Source organism: Varanus komodoensis, unplaced genomic scaffold (genome assembly GCF_004798865.1).
Source record: "Varanus komodoensis strain SLA01 unplaced genomic scaffold, ASM479886v1 scaffold780, whole genome shotgun sequence".
In the NCBI taxonomy this organism is placed as follows: domain Eukaryota; kingdom Metazoa; phylum Chordata; class Lepidosauria; order Squamata; family Varanidae; genus Varanus; species Varanus komodoensis.
Genome location: NW_025336456.1, coordinates 13,086 through 26,731, shown reverse-complemented (window position 1 = coordinate 26,731; position 13,646 = coordinate 13,086). Strand labels below are relative to the sequence as shown.

Sequence of the window (13,646 nt, the reverse complement as noted above, 5' to 3'; positions counted from 1 at the left end):
TGAAAAGGAAAAGGGCATGGGAAGAGATAGGGAATGGAGCGGAGGTACTGCATCCACAAACGCCCCCCCCAGCTCTCACTCCTGCCCCAGGTGAGAATGCAAGCTGGATGGACTCAGAGTCTGAATTGGCTCTATAAATCAATGAGGAATAGAAGATATAAAAGACTCTGCCACTCTGCAGAGCACAGAATAATAAGAGGGTTCTAAAGCTGAAGTTCTCTGCACTCTAACTCAGTTGCGTTTCTTTAGCAACAGGTGTATCCCATTTTCAGACTTCAAGACGATCTGGGGCACTGGAATAGGAAGCTTTGCTGGATCTGGCATGATTTCAAACCGGAGCAGGATTTGAGCAAGAGCCACCTTCATCTCGTTCATGGCAAACTGTTGTCCAATGCAGTTCCTGAGAGAAGACAGAATGAGCCAAGAGAGGTTTTAGAATCATGTTTACACTTAAAGAGATTGCAATTGCCTCTTATTACAGTTTAGAAACTGATATGTCCCCAGCAGCATACCAATAACATTAGATCATGTTACGGGATATTCTGGACTTGAGCTACAGGTAAGGAGAGGAAGGGAAGAAGGGAGAGTTCACACACAAGAATACTGTCAAAAGATAAGGTAGATTAATTCATTTTATCTCCAGCAGCTGTCGCATTACAGTATTTGTATCCTTAGAGATTCTTCTGATAAGCCTGTTTTATCTAGAAGGCACTGATGTGAGGAGCACCATGTAACTTTTTTCACCGCATGTCATATTAAGGTGTTTGCTTGGCAGAACAAGTGTCTGAGGTATATACCATCTTACTGATTCCCCTGCTCCACCGAATATCCAGGTTCTTTTTAAAGTAAGTAGGTGGCATAAATACCATGTCTATAAGGAAGATAAGGGACTCATGGCTTCCTTTTTGTGTTTGGTGTTCTGAAAGCAGCACAGCAGCATCCTCAACATAGGACCCACACAGGGGCATCCTCAGCTGGGAATGAGGACCCTCTGAGTATCGCCCAGAGCTGAAACCACCAAACTGCAAATTCTGCACCCACTGGCACAACATTCAAACTCACCTCTTTTTAATTTTCAGAATACAAATTGATCTCTATATTAGTATTTTCATAGAAGAAGCAAATTAGAGGACACCTGTGTGGGATTTTTGCTTTACTTGGGTGAAGACACATCCCTCTGGCCACGTTTACACAACATGAATCTGGAAAACTCCATGCCAAAACATGACACGTCCTGGTAGTGTATCTCATTCTCTTTTTTTTCTTGCCATTTACCATGCAAATTGACATCATGCAGGGTTGATGTATTTTGAATAAGTGTAGGTGGCCCCTCTGTAGTCCAATGCAGAAAGGCCTCTCTGTGCTGGTAAGCAGTGCTGAAACAGACCAGTCCTAAAAGTAAGTGTTTTCAGCTCTTGGAGACATCAGCTTTGATTCCTCACAGTCTCTCTTTTGCTCTAGGCTGGCTACTCAGAATGCATTTGTGCACTTGATCTTTCAGAGTCTGATGCAAGCTCTAAAATGTTTGATCCAAACTTTTCCCTACTGTACCCATTAGACCAGCGTGGGCATCTTCCTAGTGCTTTGGTCTACAATTCCCATCTCCTCTAGCCAGCCTATCTAATGGAGGGATGATGGCATTTGTAGGCCGAAACATGCCCAGTCACACGTTGCCTGTTTCTGCTTTGGATCTACATATGGCAGTGTCGCCATGGCCATAAGCCTATTTTCCCTTTGCTAATCAGCCATCTCTCACCTGCTTCCAGTCCGCTCTGCATGGAGACACCTCACCTTACCTTCTTCATGCTGCGAGATGTAATTATGCACAGAACTGATGCACTGCAGGCCTACCTTGGTCCAGCTGCAAAAGGCACAAAGGCATGCGAATGCCTCTGAGGGGACTTCTCTGGCGAGAACCTTGTGGGATCAAATACCTAGAGTCAGGGAACACAGGTATCTTTGTCAGCCTCTCTAGCTGTCAAATTGCAGTATTGTGTTTTGTGTTTTAAAAACTCTTAACATGGTCTTGGACAACATAGACCTTTAAGCCACATGTCTTTAAGTAATTTCAGTGTTACATGGCAGTCTTTCTTCTCGATGGAGAGCTGTTGACGGTTTCCATCAAGTGGCTGAAGCCATGTGCATAACTCATAATCCATCCAGAGGCAAAGCTCACTTTCGCACACATGATTACTGATTTCTAAACTAATTAGAGCAAAATATGTCTTGTTTTAAAATGCCAGTATTTATGTGTGTGCATTTCAAGAGATATTTTTAAGGGCCTTTTTTTATTTCTAGATCGGAATGTTAATGAACTCCAGAATAAAAATGTTACAGACTTGGAGCCAAATTTCATATGGCTCTCAGTTTCGTATAATTTAATTCTTCTGTCCTTGAACTGCTCTTTCTGCCTTAACATTTTACCAATCATCTTGAAATTTTCAGGGTAAACAAAGTGATTTTTAATATAAATTATTTAATGTGAAATTTGAAAAGTTATAACAAAACATAAATCAAGAGAGTCGCCTCCCAACTCTTTTGGGCCACAGCCTTTGGCACCTATCACTACAATTTGCACTGAGTTCCTCTCATCATTGCTTAATTATGCTTATACTTGAGAGGAAAGAACTAAGAACATCCTCCTTCTGACATAGTAGTCTTTTACTTTATTACTGTAAGAAGAACCCTGTTGGATCAGACTAAAAGCCCAGCTAGTCAAACATACTATTTACTTTGTAGGCATGTCATGAGCAGAGCCAGCTGGAGCCAGGGGCCAGACTAGATGGCCCTGGAACCCTCTTCTGACTCACTCTGCTTCTATGTTTCCATGTTACCACAGTGTCCAGAAAAGTGATGAGCAGGGCTTGTGGGTTGTTCTTCAGCAGCAAGCAATGGAATTTAGGGACATGTTTAGTTTGACCTTAAGTGCTACATACCCACAGTGTCGAGATAATGTAATTTCTGCACTGTGGAATGCACTTCAGCTTTCATTACAATATGCAGATCAGCTGCAATCCACTGGCTTGAATATGTTTTCAAACTATCTGTGACTTGCATCTACTTACAAATTACCTCTGGGTTGTGCCACATGGCTGGGTTTCGGTGGATACAATAAATGTGAATTGATACTATTGCCCCTGAAAAATAAAGTGATGGAATTTAAAGATCCAGAAATATATTATTTCCACTCATCTGAGAAAAAATTAGACAGCAAAATTGAAGGGAAAATTCAAAGATAAGCTTTTCTTCTACAGGTTTGATGCATTGCCATTATCTCTTCTGATTTTACACATGTGAACATGCATTCTCGGTCTGTCTGTCTGTTATAATTTTCATACGAGAATCATTGTATAAAGGGTCCACTGAAACAAAGACTCAACACTTAAGTCTCATTGATTTCAGTGGAAACAGCAGTGCTTAACTTTTGCTGGATTACGAATCAAAAGATTGACCATGACCCACAAAAAGGGTTAATCTGAACTAACCTTCAGGCATGGTGCGCCCATCACAAAAAGTTATGGGTTTGCTAAGCTGCCGGGACACTGTAGGAACTGGGGGGTAAAGACGCAGACTCTCTTTAACACACATGGTCGTGTAAGGAATCTTTCCAAGGTCATGCCTGAAAGAATTGAATTAAACCATGTTTAAACAACTCCTGTCTCCTCAGCAAGTACAATCATCTGCCCGCAAAATAGGCTGTAATATGAAATATCAGCAGATGTAATACACATTGGTTATTTTTCTTTATGACATAAGATCTAAGACCTGTTCAAGCATTTGATACCTATAGGCACTAAATGTGCAAGATAGTCCTAATAATGCATGGAATAGCTTTTGTCCCTGCATGTTCAGTTTCAATCCAAGGGGGAGAACCTGGGTTCTGGGGTGAGGACCTACACATTAGAGCAAATCCATTCCTATTCCCAAATATGGATGATCAGCCCGCACCAATGGGTAATTTCTCCCTTCTCTTCCACAATTAAACCACACCCCTTTTTATCTTATGCCTTTTCCTCTAAAATCATTGAGAAGGGTCATTTGACTGTGAGTCAAAACAGATCAACACTAGCAGAAAATGAAACAAGAATGCATAGTATTTTACCAACAGAAAAATAAAATATTATTTTAAGGATGTTGCTAATACTTTTAATCAGGCTTCTTCAATGTCCATGAGTTGATAGAATTCCATTTCCTATCATTAATCAAACATAAACCAATTGCCTTATCAAACTCCACCCCAATTAACTCACAGGCCTAACAATCAGGCCTTGAATGGCAATCTTCTCTCTGGTTGGGTTTGACTTTGACCTGGAATCTTCAGTGCTGTTTCCCAAGCTTCTCCTGAAGTCTTCCGTTTGGTCCGGCAGTTGCTCTGGCCATTCCAGAGGCTTCTGTTCTGTCCTATGAAGTCTATTGCAGGAATCCTCTGTCCACCTGAAGACCTTCTCATGCCTTTGCCTCACAAGCTTTCAGCTCTAACAGCTGCTGTTCCTCTTGGCTGAAGTCCTCTTCAGGCTTCCAGCCTCTCATCATGACCGATCATCACACAACTCTGTTGCCTCCTTTCTCCTGAGCAACTTGGACGTGCATTGATAGACTCTCCAAGCTCCTTATATCCATTCTAGTCAGGTCCCTCCAGCCAACCAGCTTTGAAGAGAGGGACAACCGTCTACTATCCCACTCCTGTGAAAATTTTTGTACCATGGATTTCTGACGTCATTGTCACCTCCTAGTGGTACAGTAAGTGCCAAGTTAAGTGGAAGTAAGCATACTTATGATGTGCTCTGTAAGAGTAAGCTGTCAGGCTTCCCTGTTAATATGTATATGAGGGAAGGAAAAAAAGTGAAACGATAGAAAAGTTTCTATGATTGCCCTGTCCAAATCATATTCCAGTTATACAGTTAGAAATCTAGAATTAGAAAGTAGGCATTACCACCTGGAACTTTATTATTTTTTCATATAGTGGCTGGAATTGCGGCATTCATCTGGGGCACCCTTCCAGCCACATTTCATCTGGGATCTCCTTTAGTTGCACCAAGTAGTCTGGCAGAAAAGCTTTAGCCACATCCTTGCTAGTTCCCACCTTCTGAAATTAAACGCTGACATTGATTATCCTTTTCCCTGGGCAGCCTCTGTGAAGGAGAGGCTCACTAGTCAAATGCTTCATGGCCACCTAATTTAACAGCATAAAAATCACTCCAATTGGGTCATCCATTTTCACATATCTTTGTCCAATGCGAGAAGCTACTCTGAATCCCTAAGTTACTCTGTTCTGATAAATAGCTTGATATAGATAAACCTATAGGATTTGCCATATGTTATTTTGCATATTCGCATTTGGGCTAAACTCTAATCCTAATTACACCCTCAAAGTCATTTTATCCCTTTTATGCTGCCTAGACCATTTGGACCATGCTTTAAGGATTGTGTTATGGGTGAAGGAAAGGGAAAACATGCTATTGGTTTGGCCAGCACACACTGAGAACTTCACGAGTTGTCTTCTTGCTCCAAAACAGGAGACTCCTTCATCCCCCACCTCCTGCCACTCAATATTAGTTAACTAGAGGGAGAGTGGTGATGGAAAGAGAATAAAAGAGGCAGATGGTGCTTTGATGGGTTTCATGCTGGTGTGGTCGTTATCCATCTCAACCAGCTTCTTCCCCTTTCAAATATCCCTTAAAATTAAAGAAAAAGTAGTTGCACGGACACTAACTTAAACCTCTTACCACTGAATGGTGTCTCTATCCCCCAGAACCTCCATGATCTCCTCTCTGCACCTTTGCTGGTGTTCTGGATTCTGGGCCATTGCATATAAGATCCAGGCAATCCCACTGGCAGTGGTATCATGGCCTTCAAACATGAATGTGTCCACCTCAGCACGGAGGTCGTCATCCGATAACCCCATTCCATGTTCATCCTGATAAAGTAAGGTGATTAGCTGTTACATGAATCAGTGGGAGGCACATGGGAGGCAGGGGGCAGCTTGCTGCAGCAGGCCTTGAAGCAAAGCCGTTCATTTTCCCAGCAGTCCCAATGCCTCCCCCTCAGTCCCAGGATACAAAGTGTCCAGGCCAGAACCTTTTGGGCGAGGAAAGGCTTGTTATGAAATTTTAAATCACAACCAACTGAATCAAAAGCCTCCTGGATTGCTGGAAATCCCCTCTAGTGCAGGCGTATCACAGCACCACTTTCTGGTTGCTTAATACAATAGGCATTAAAAAGGCAGAGAATACAAATCCCGGAAGAAAGACAAAGCCCAGAAGACAATTAAAATAAAGGGCACCTTTTTGTCTGGAAAAAAACAGAAGAAACAACCTCAATAAAACAGTGCAATAAATTCTTCATGTATGGAAACCCTCCATGATGGAAAGGCACAATTTTATGAAGGTGCATTCCACTGAAGATTGGTACCTAAATTATTCATTATCATTTTGAGAAAGTAGCTCCTACTTGAGTCTGTGATCTGAGACCAAGAGCAAGAGAAAAAGTATATAATTTCACATGGATACATCTTTTAATCCAAAGAAAGAGTAATTATATTGCTGAATAACTGTCTTATGATAGCACATAGTAAAAGGTGCCCACTGTATTAAGCTTGAAGCTTCTTACCCTGGCACAAAGAAGAATATCCAGAAAATCCAAGTATCGTTTCTTTTGAATTTTTTCAAGCTCTGCTTCCTGCTTGAATACTTTCTTTCTTTCTTCTATTACCTTTTCTGTGATGAATATTAGATAAAATCAGTCATTGTAGCATTAGAAATCTTTAAGGACAATTCTTGCCATCTCATCAACTAGATGAAGCAGCTACATTCTTCAGCATAAATTAGGAATATGGCAATGGTCTTGGGTGGCAACTCAGGGCCTTTGCCAAAGCTGCCAGATGGTGCATTGCATTGGAATCTCCTGGCCCTGTTACTCTTCCTCTTTGCTGTTGCTTCCTGTTCAGCTCTGAGGGAGCAAAGTAAGGCTGAGACTGAACGGAAGAGAAGAAGGAAAAGCAATCTCCATGCATGTTTGTTTGTTTGTTTAAAGTTTTTGTATGCTGTCCCCTTGCTATAGAGCCTCAGGACGGCTCACAGAAATAAATAAATATAATACAAATACAGTTAAAAACCGGAAACACCCTGGCTACACAATTAAAATGTATAAAAATTAAACGTTGTTAAAATATTGTTTGAATAAAAAGGTCTTAGCCTGGCGCCGAAAAACAAATAACGAGGGTGCCAGATGGCCCTCTCTGGGGGGTGCATTCCAAAGATGGGGCGCCACCGCAGAGAAAGCCCTCCTCCAGGTACTGTGCCTCCTGATGTCTCTCACGGAGGGCTCCTGGAGAAGAGCCTCTGCTGCCAATCTCAAGGGGCGGGAGGGCAAATATGGGTGTTCTTGTCTTTTACTGACAGTGGGATAGAGGCAAATATATGGGCAACAGTAGCACCAAGAAAGACAGATTAGATCCCAGATTGGTTTTATTTCATATGCTTGTTTTAGTTTAAATTTTAACTATTGTTGGTTTCAAAGACTTGTAAACTGCTCAGAGCCTATGGAAATGGAGTGGAATATAAAAATCTAAAGAAATAAATAGATTAGGTGGGCACACTCTGGAAATGAAACTGGAATGACCCATTTACTATATTTACCTACCAATTGGGAACTTCTGGAATTTCTGATAGGATGGCAATGATCAAGAAATGTGATCAAGAAACTGGACTTCAAACCCAGCCAAATATTTAGGGATAAACATCACAGGACATAGTGACACACTTTTCCAAGACCATTACCAAACAACTTGGATGAAGATCAAAAGGACTTACAAAAATGGACTAAACTAAAAGTATATTTGGTTAGGAAGAATTTCAATTATTAAAGCAGATGTGTTGCCTAAACTGAACTTTCTTTTCCATATGATACTGATTGAAATACCAGAAAAAGTTTTTCAAGAACAAATTGGCAGAAACAATTTTTTAAATTTGTTTTATACCAATTTTTTTTTATATTTTTATAAAATTTTGTAAAAATAAAAATAAAATGAAAAGTTTTATTTGGTATGGCAACAAAAAGAGGATTACATTTAAAATTCTTCAGGATGCAAAGGAGAGAGGAGGTCTTGCTGTACCTATTTGAAGTTATAGTATTATGCAGCAGGCCTGGTCTATATTGCCAATTGTATTTTAAATGCTAATGACAGGCAAGTGAAGCAGGAATTAGCTGATCTGAAAGATAGAATACATAATCTTTTGTGGGCTGAAATGTCAGTTAAGAAGGCTCTAATCTCAAGTGACAACCATTTGGTAAGAGATATTTTAATAAAAAAATAGTATTCCATGAGGAAAAAAATAGTCCTCCAATTCCACCCCCACCCCCACCGTCCCCAGCTGAAGCATATGGAAAACACTCAAAGAGAAATAGCAATCTTATAACTTATCAAGATGTTATTGATCAATCAGGATGAGTGAAATCTTGGCAAGAACTGAAGAATGATGGGGAAAACATACAGTGGGTTGTTTATCATCAACTGATTTCAAGACTGAAAGGGGAAATACAACCAGGAGTAGAAGGCACCTTAAGAGATCTCACAGTTTTTGAAAAATTGATTATACAGCAGAATGATTGGGGAGACTATATAAACTGTTACTACACCCCATTGTGCAGATTCAAACCAGCACAGCAGGACAGCAGTTTAAACCACTGTGCCACCTGCATCCCTTTATCAGTGGTACATTACTCCAAAAGATATTGGAAGCATAGATAAGAATTATAATGGAAAATGTTGGAAAAGTAACAGGGTGGATGGGACTTTCTATCATGCATGGTAGACTTGCAAAATAACACAAAAATTTTGAAAATTGATACATGCAGAAATGCAGAAAATCTTTAAAATTAAGTTTCCTATGAGTCCTAAGAACACACTTTTGAATATCATGCCATAGACCCTTTTAAGAAACATGTTAGAATTATTTAAGTATATGATTATGACAATGGCAGCAAGAATCGCAATAGCTTCTGAATGGATAGCACCACAGCACCCAACCATTGAAGAATGGAGAAATAGATTAGCAGAATATGCAATGATGGCAAAGCTAACTATGTAAATAGAAGACCGTTAGAAGAATGTAATGATAAATGGAAATTTTATTGTGCTCAGCATGACTAATGGAAGTTTGGGGAAGTTTGGAAAAGAAAAATGAAAGCAGTAGAATTTGAGCTGATTAGAAAACCTGCTGTTGTGTAGATTAATGATTTCTTTTTTGTAAACTATCATAGAGCATGGGAAGATAGGAAGAGAGTTAATTTTGGGAGTCGCAATGCATAGGCAGTATTTGTTTAAAATTCCCTTGACCACTTTGTCTGTTTTATTTTAGTCTGTTCTGTTTATATTAGTTTTTTTCTATTCTACATTTCCTCCTATGTATTTTTATATGTTAAAAATAGAAAGAAGGAAGGAAGGCGGAAAGAAGAAAACTAGACTGTACGCAACCATTTACTTGCTCAATAAGACTTCCAAAACCGCAGCTCTCTGTGCTGTTAATAAACCAATAAACCGGGGCCTTCAAAAACTGTTTCTGACACAATGAGAAAAGCTAATCTTGGAGGTGGGGGAGAAGAGGAGGGGAGATATCCCATTGCCTACACTGAATAGGTTTGCTAGATTGCAACAACTAAAATTAAATATGGACAGAAAAAAATAGTCACTTTTTTAAAGTTGTGCAGCTCTGATTTGAATGACACAAATCAAGTTTATTAAACTTGGTCAAATGGTTATTATTTCCAATCTTAAGTCACATCGTCATTTAGGAACGGCAAATGTGATGTTGCCCAAACCTCTTGTACTCATCCTTCTGTAATGCACTAATCAAGTGACAAAAAACTTATTTCAGTGATTCACATGGTGCTCTGACTTATGTGCCAATCTGCAAACTTCTAGGAATGATCCCTGCAAATTGTGCTGCTAAATCAATCGGTTTGTGTGTATGTGTGTGTATGCACACACATATGTATATGCATATACATAGAATGTTCACAAGAGCTTAGAGTCAGAAGGAAATTATAGATATGTGCTTTGCCTACTACGGTTACTTGCCCCTGTCTCATTACTATAACAGGTTGAATCTAGTTCTGATTGATGAAGAGAAGCTGATGCCAAAGAAAGGCCATTTTTACAGCTTCCCTTCCCTCTGCAGTCTCGTGTATTCCCTGACGATCTTAACTAGGAGGTTGGAAGAGTCCAGGGCAATATGAGAGACAGCATGGGAGGCTGCAGGGGGAATTACTAAAAACTCTGTGTCCTCCTTCCTCCAATGAGGAGAGGCTTCCACTGGGTCTCAGCTGCTTCTCTTCAGAACACATTCAATCTGGATCCAACCCAATAATTTTACTACACAGGTCATTTCTCCCTCTCTCTCTCTCTCTCTCTCTCTCTCGCACACTCACTCACTCACTCACTCACTCACTCACTCACTCACAAATACTATAGGCTAACATGGTAACTTCCTTTGATTTTTTTTTCACAGAGGGCTAGAGAACAAATATTGCAAACTGGCTTCAATTATCCTATCAGTGAAGTGGCTGAAATGTATGTCTTTGTGGTAATAGAAACCATGTCAGATATTGCCTGTATGTTGGTGTGCCAGTCTGCAGGCTTCCAGGAAACGCTGTCCAGCTGAAGTGCATCGAAACATTAGATTGTTCCAATAGAAGATGTTACGGACTCTCTTACTTATTAGATAGGTCAGGTCATAAACAGCTTTGATGTAATTATCTAAATCTCTGAAAGAAAAGGCAAGGAGATTATTGTTACTGTTGCTATTGCTATTGCTTTTATGCCATAGTTAAACAAAGTTCTTTGGACAATGTAAACCTGTGAGACTGGGGCCTGTGCTGGGAACCAAATGCACATTTCATGATGCTGTCCAGAGTCATCAGGCTGACGTGTTCAAACATCTCCAGAGACTTGGTAGTATCCTTCTCCAACAACTTCTCCCATTTATCCTAGCACAGAAAACAATGGAGATTTCATATCCTTGAGGCAAACTAGCACAGTTGAAGGGAATAGCTATCACATCAGGTGTCAGAGTTCTTTTATCATTCAACACTTCCATCTGCTCCGCTTTATAATTACAACTGTGAATCACACACATTTGCTCAGAGTATGTGGCAAGAGAGGTTGGATGAGACAAGTAGTGGCCACTTGCTTTATATTTTCCTCTCAGTCCAGATAGAAAAGGCAAGTTATATTCCATTACTTTGAGCAGTTTTGCCCAACCCGGTGCACTTCAGAAGTGCACTATCTAGGAATGATGGGGTTTTTAGTCAAACAAATCTGGAGAGCTGACTCTGACATTCCTTTCAAGTTGGGTTTAAGTACAGTGGTGCCTTGTACTACGAAAGACTCTTAAGTTCGAACATTCCAGAGTTCAAATGCTAAATCGAGATAAAATTGTTCCGAAGTGTGAACGAGGCTTCTACATCCCAACTGCATGCACAGTGAAAAAATATGGTCACTGTGGAAATGTCATCTGTTGTGTGCCCAAGCTTTTGATCATTTTCAGTACCTTTTCAGTGTGTGCCTTTTCAATCATTTTCAGTGCCTTTTCAGGGTCTGCAAATGGATTAATTCAGTTTCCATTATTTCTAATGGGGGAAATTGATTCAGACTTCGAATGATTTGGAGTTGAACAGCCTCCTGAAATGAATTAAGTTTGAAGTACGAGGCATCGCTGTACTAGGAGACTGCAAACATTTACCAATGCCTCATTCAATTTTATACCTTTTCCCTCCACCACAAAATCAGAGAAATAACAATAGTAGCAGGAACATCAGCATTGCTACTACCTACCAACATTACTTTGGTTGACTCTGCAATCAGTGCTACATAAGGTTTCAAGATGTCGTAGTGAAACCCTGGGGTTAACAGTCGGCGGTGCTGAAACCACTTTGGACCATGCAGGACCAGGAGCCCTTCTCCTGCAGACACAAAAAGGATGAATTGCCTATTTCATATCTCACTCAAAGGGACACAGAATTTCGGTGGTGGAACCTCTTCCGAATACAAGCACCTGTTTATACATATGTGCATCTTGAGAATAGATTACACTGCCATGGGAAACAGATCACTACGAAAGAATGGTGCAGGCACAAGTATCTGGAGAAATAAAGAGGCAAGCAAAAAATTAAAGTGGGGACTGAATGTTGTTCATAGTTTTGTAATCAATAGAAACTATTAAGGAGCAGAATAAGAAATTAATGGGATTCTTGCTTTGTGCCACATAGTACATGTTCCTGCTGTTGTGCATGAGTGTGTGAGAGAGGGAACACTGCCTACAATGTACCTACCACAACAACCTATGATCGGCCCATCCATAGGTTTCTGACGACACTCCAATCCTGAGTGTCAAACGACTCAAGCCATAGGTTGCCAGGGTGCCTTACTGCTGAAAAATAAGCCACCCTGGAGGAAGTATTCCATGTTTTCACAACATGATAACCCGTCATGGCTTGTTACCTCCAATGGATTGTCAAGTTGTGCAAACCCAGACATTGTTTTCCATTTATCTGTCTTTTTAATACTAAGAACCTCCAAATTCCATATCTGATTTGTTGCACCAATTAAAAATTCCTACACTACCATTCAACTTAGAGCCCTCAGTACACCCTCAAAACGAGAGTTCTGAAAAGTTCTAGAATTCCATGTGGAACTGTGAATTATTGACCTTGGATTAACAAAACAAGCTTCAGTGAATGTTATTCAAATTTCAAACACATTATTTAACTGTGAGGAATGCTCACCCCAACACATAGACCATCAAGCGAGGATTACTGAAAGTGTGCCTTGGCTTAGCTCTGATTGACTGATGTTGAACTATGCTAGGGAGATACACCAAACTGACATGAAAAATTTCAGACTAGGCTTTGATTCTGCTATCACATTTCCACATCCATGAGATTTTACAACATGTCCAGACAAAAGCATCTTCGGTGTCTCTTTTAGTCTTACCAGAAAAAAGGAGGAAAAGCTGGACCAGCTCCATGGTGTCTTTGAATTGTTAGCATTAGCAACCCCCTTTCTGGTAGCACCCTAATAATGGAATGGCATTGCACATATACCAGTGTGAAAAAGTAAATATTTCATCTTTTTACCTACCAATCCAGGGGATTAAGAATTTGTAGGTGAATGTTGCCTTGGGGTCTGAAAAATAAAATTGAAAAGATGCTTAAGACAACAAAATTACTCCAAGATGGGGTCAAAGGTAAGCCATGCCCTGTTGTATTGGAGCGGAAAACACAGTGATCCCGGGCAGCCACTCGTGGCCATCTGGCCTGGGATGCACAAGACTGAAGCTCAGTTTTGGCTGCTGATGGCCGCATCAACACCTCACTAAGTTCACTAAGTGGGAAGGTGTTGAACTAGCTATGTTTTACTGTGCCTTTCCATCTTAATTTAATCTTAAATAACAATAAAATAATATCAATTAAACTGAAAACCAGTGTGATGTAGCGGTTAAGAGTGTGGGACTGAGATTCAGGACAAGTGAGTTTTCGTTCCCAATCAGCCATGGAGCTAATTGGGTGATTCGGGGCCAGTCACAGACTCCCAATCTACCTCACAGGGTTGTTGCTGTGAGGACAAGATTGAAAGGAAGATAAGAATT

The 13,646-nt window shown here is 40.3% G+C and overlaps 1 protein-coding gene across 1 annotated transcript in view; it reads right to left on the bottom strand.

Annotated features, from left to right (window-relative positions):
* Nucleotides 1–108: 108 nt before the first annotated feature.
* The window catches only part of LOC123035323 (cytochrome P450 4B1-like), a 20,066-nt gene continuing 6,528 nt past the window's right edge, over nt 109–13,646 (bottom strand). Inside the window, exons 3-12 of the mRNA XM_044453367.1 lie at nt 13,139–13,183; nt 11,834–11,961; nt 10,856–10,986; nt 10,610–10,764; nt 6,610–6,716; nt 5,727–5,917; nt 3,486–3,619; nt 3,073–3,137; nt 1,852–1,934; nt 109–400 (exon numbers count right to left, since the gene is read on the bottom strand). Coding sequence (XP_044309302.1) covers nt 232–400; nt 1,852–1,934; nt 3,073–3,137; nt 3,486–3,619; nt 5,727–5,917; nt 6,610–6,716; nt 10,610–10,764; nt 10,856–10,986; nt 11,834–11,961; nt 13,139–13,183 — 1,208 coding nt within the window. The 3' untranslated portion in view covers nt 109–231. The remainder of the gene's footprint in view (nt 401–1,851; nt 1,935–3,072; nt 3,138–3,485; nt 3,620–5,726; nt 5,918–6,609; nt 6,717–10,609; nt 10,765–10,855; nt 10,987–11,833; nt 11,962–13,138; nt 13,184–13,646) is intronic.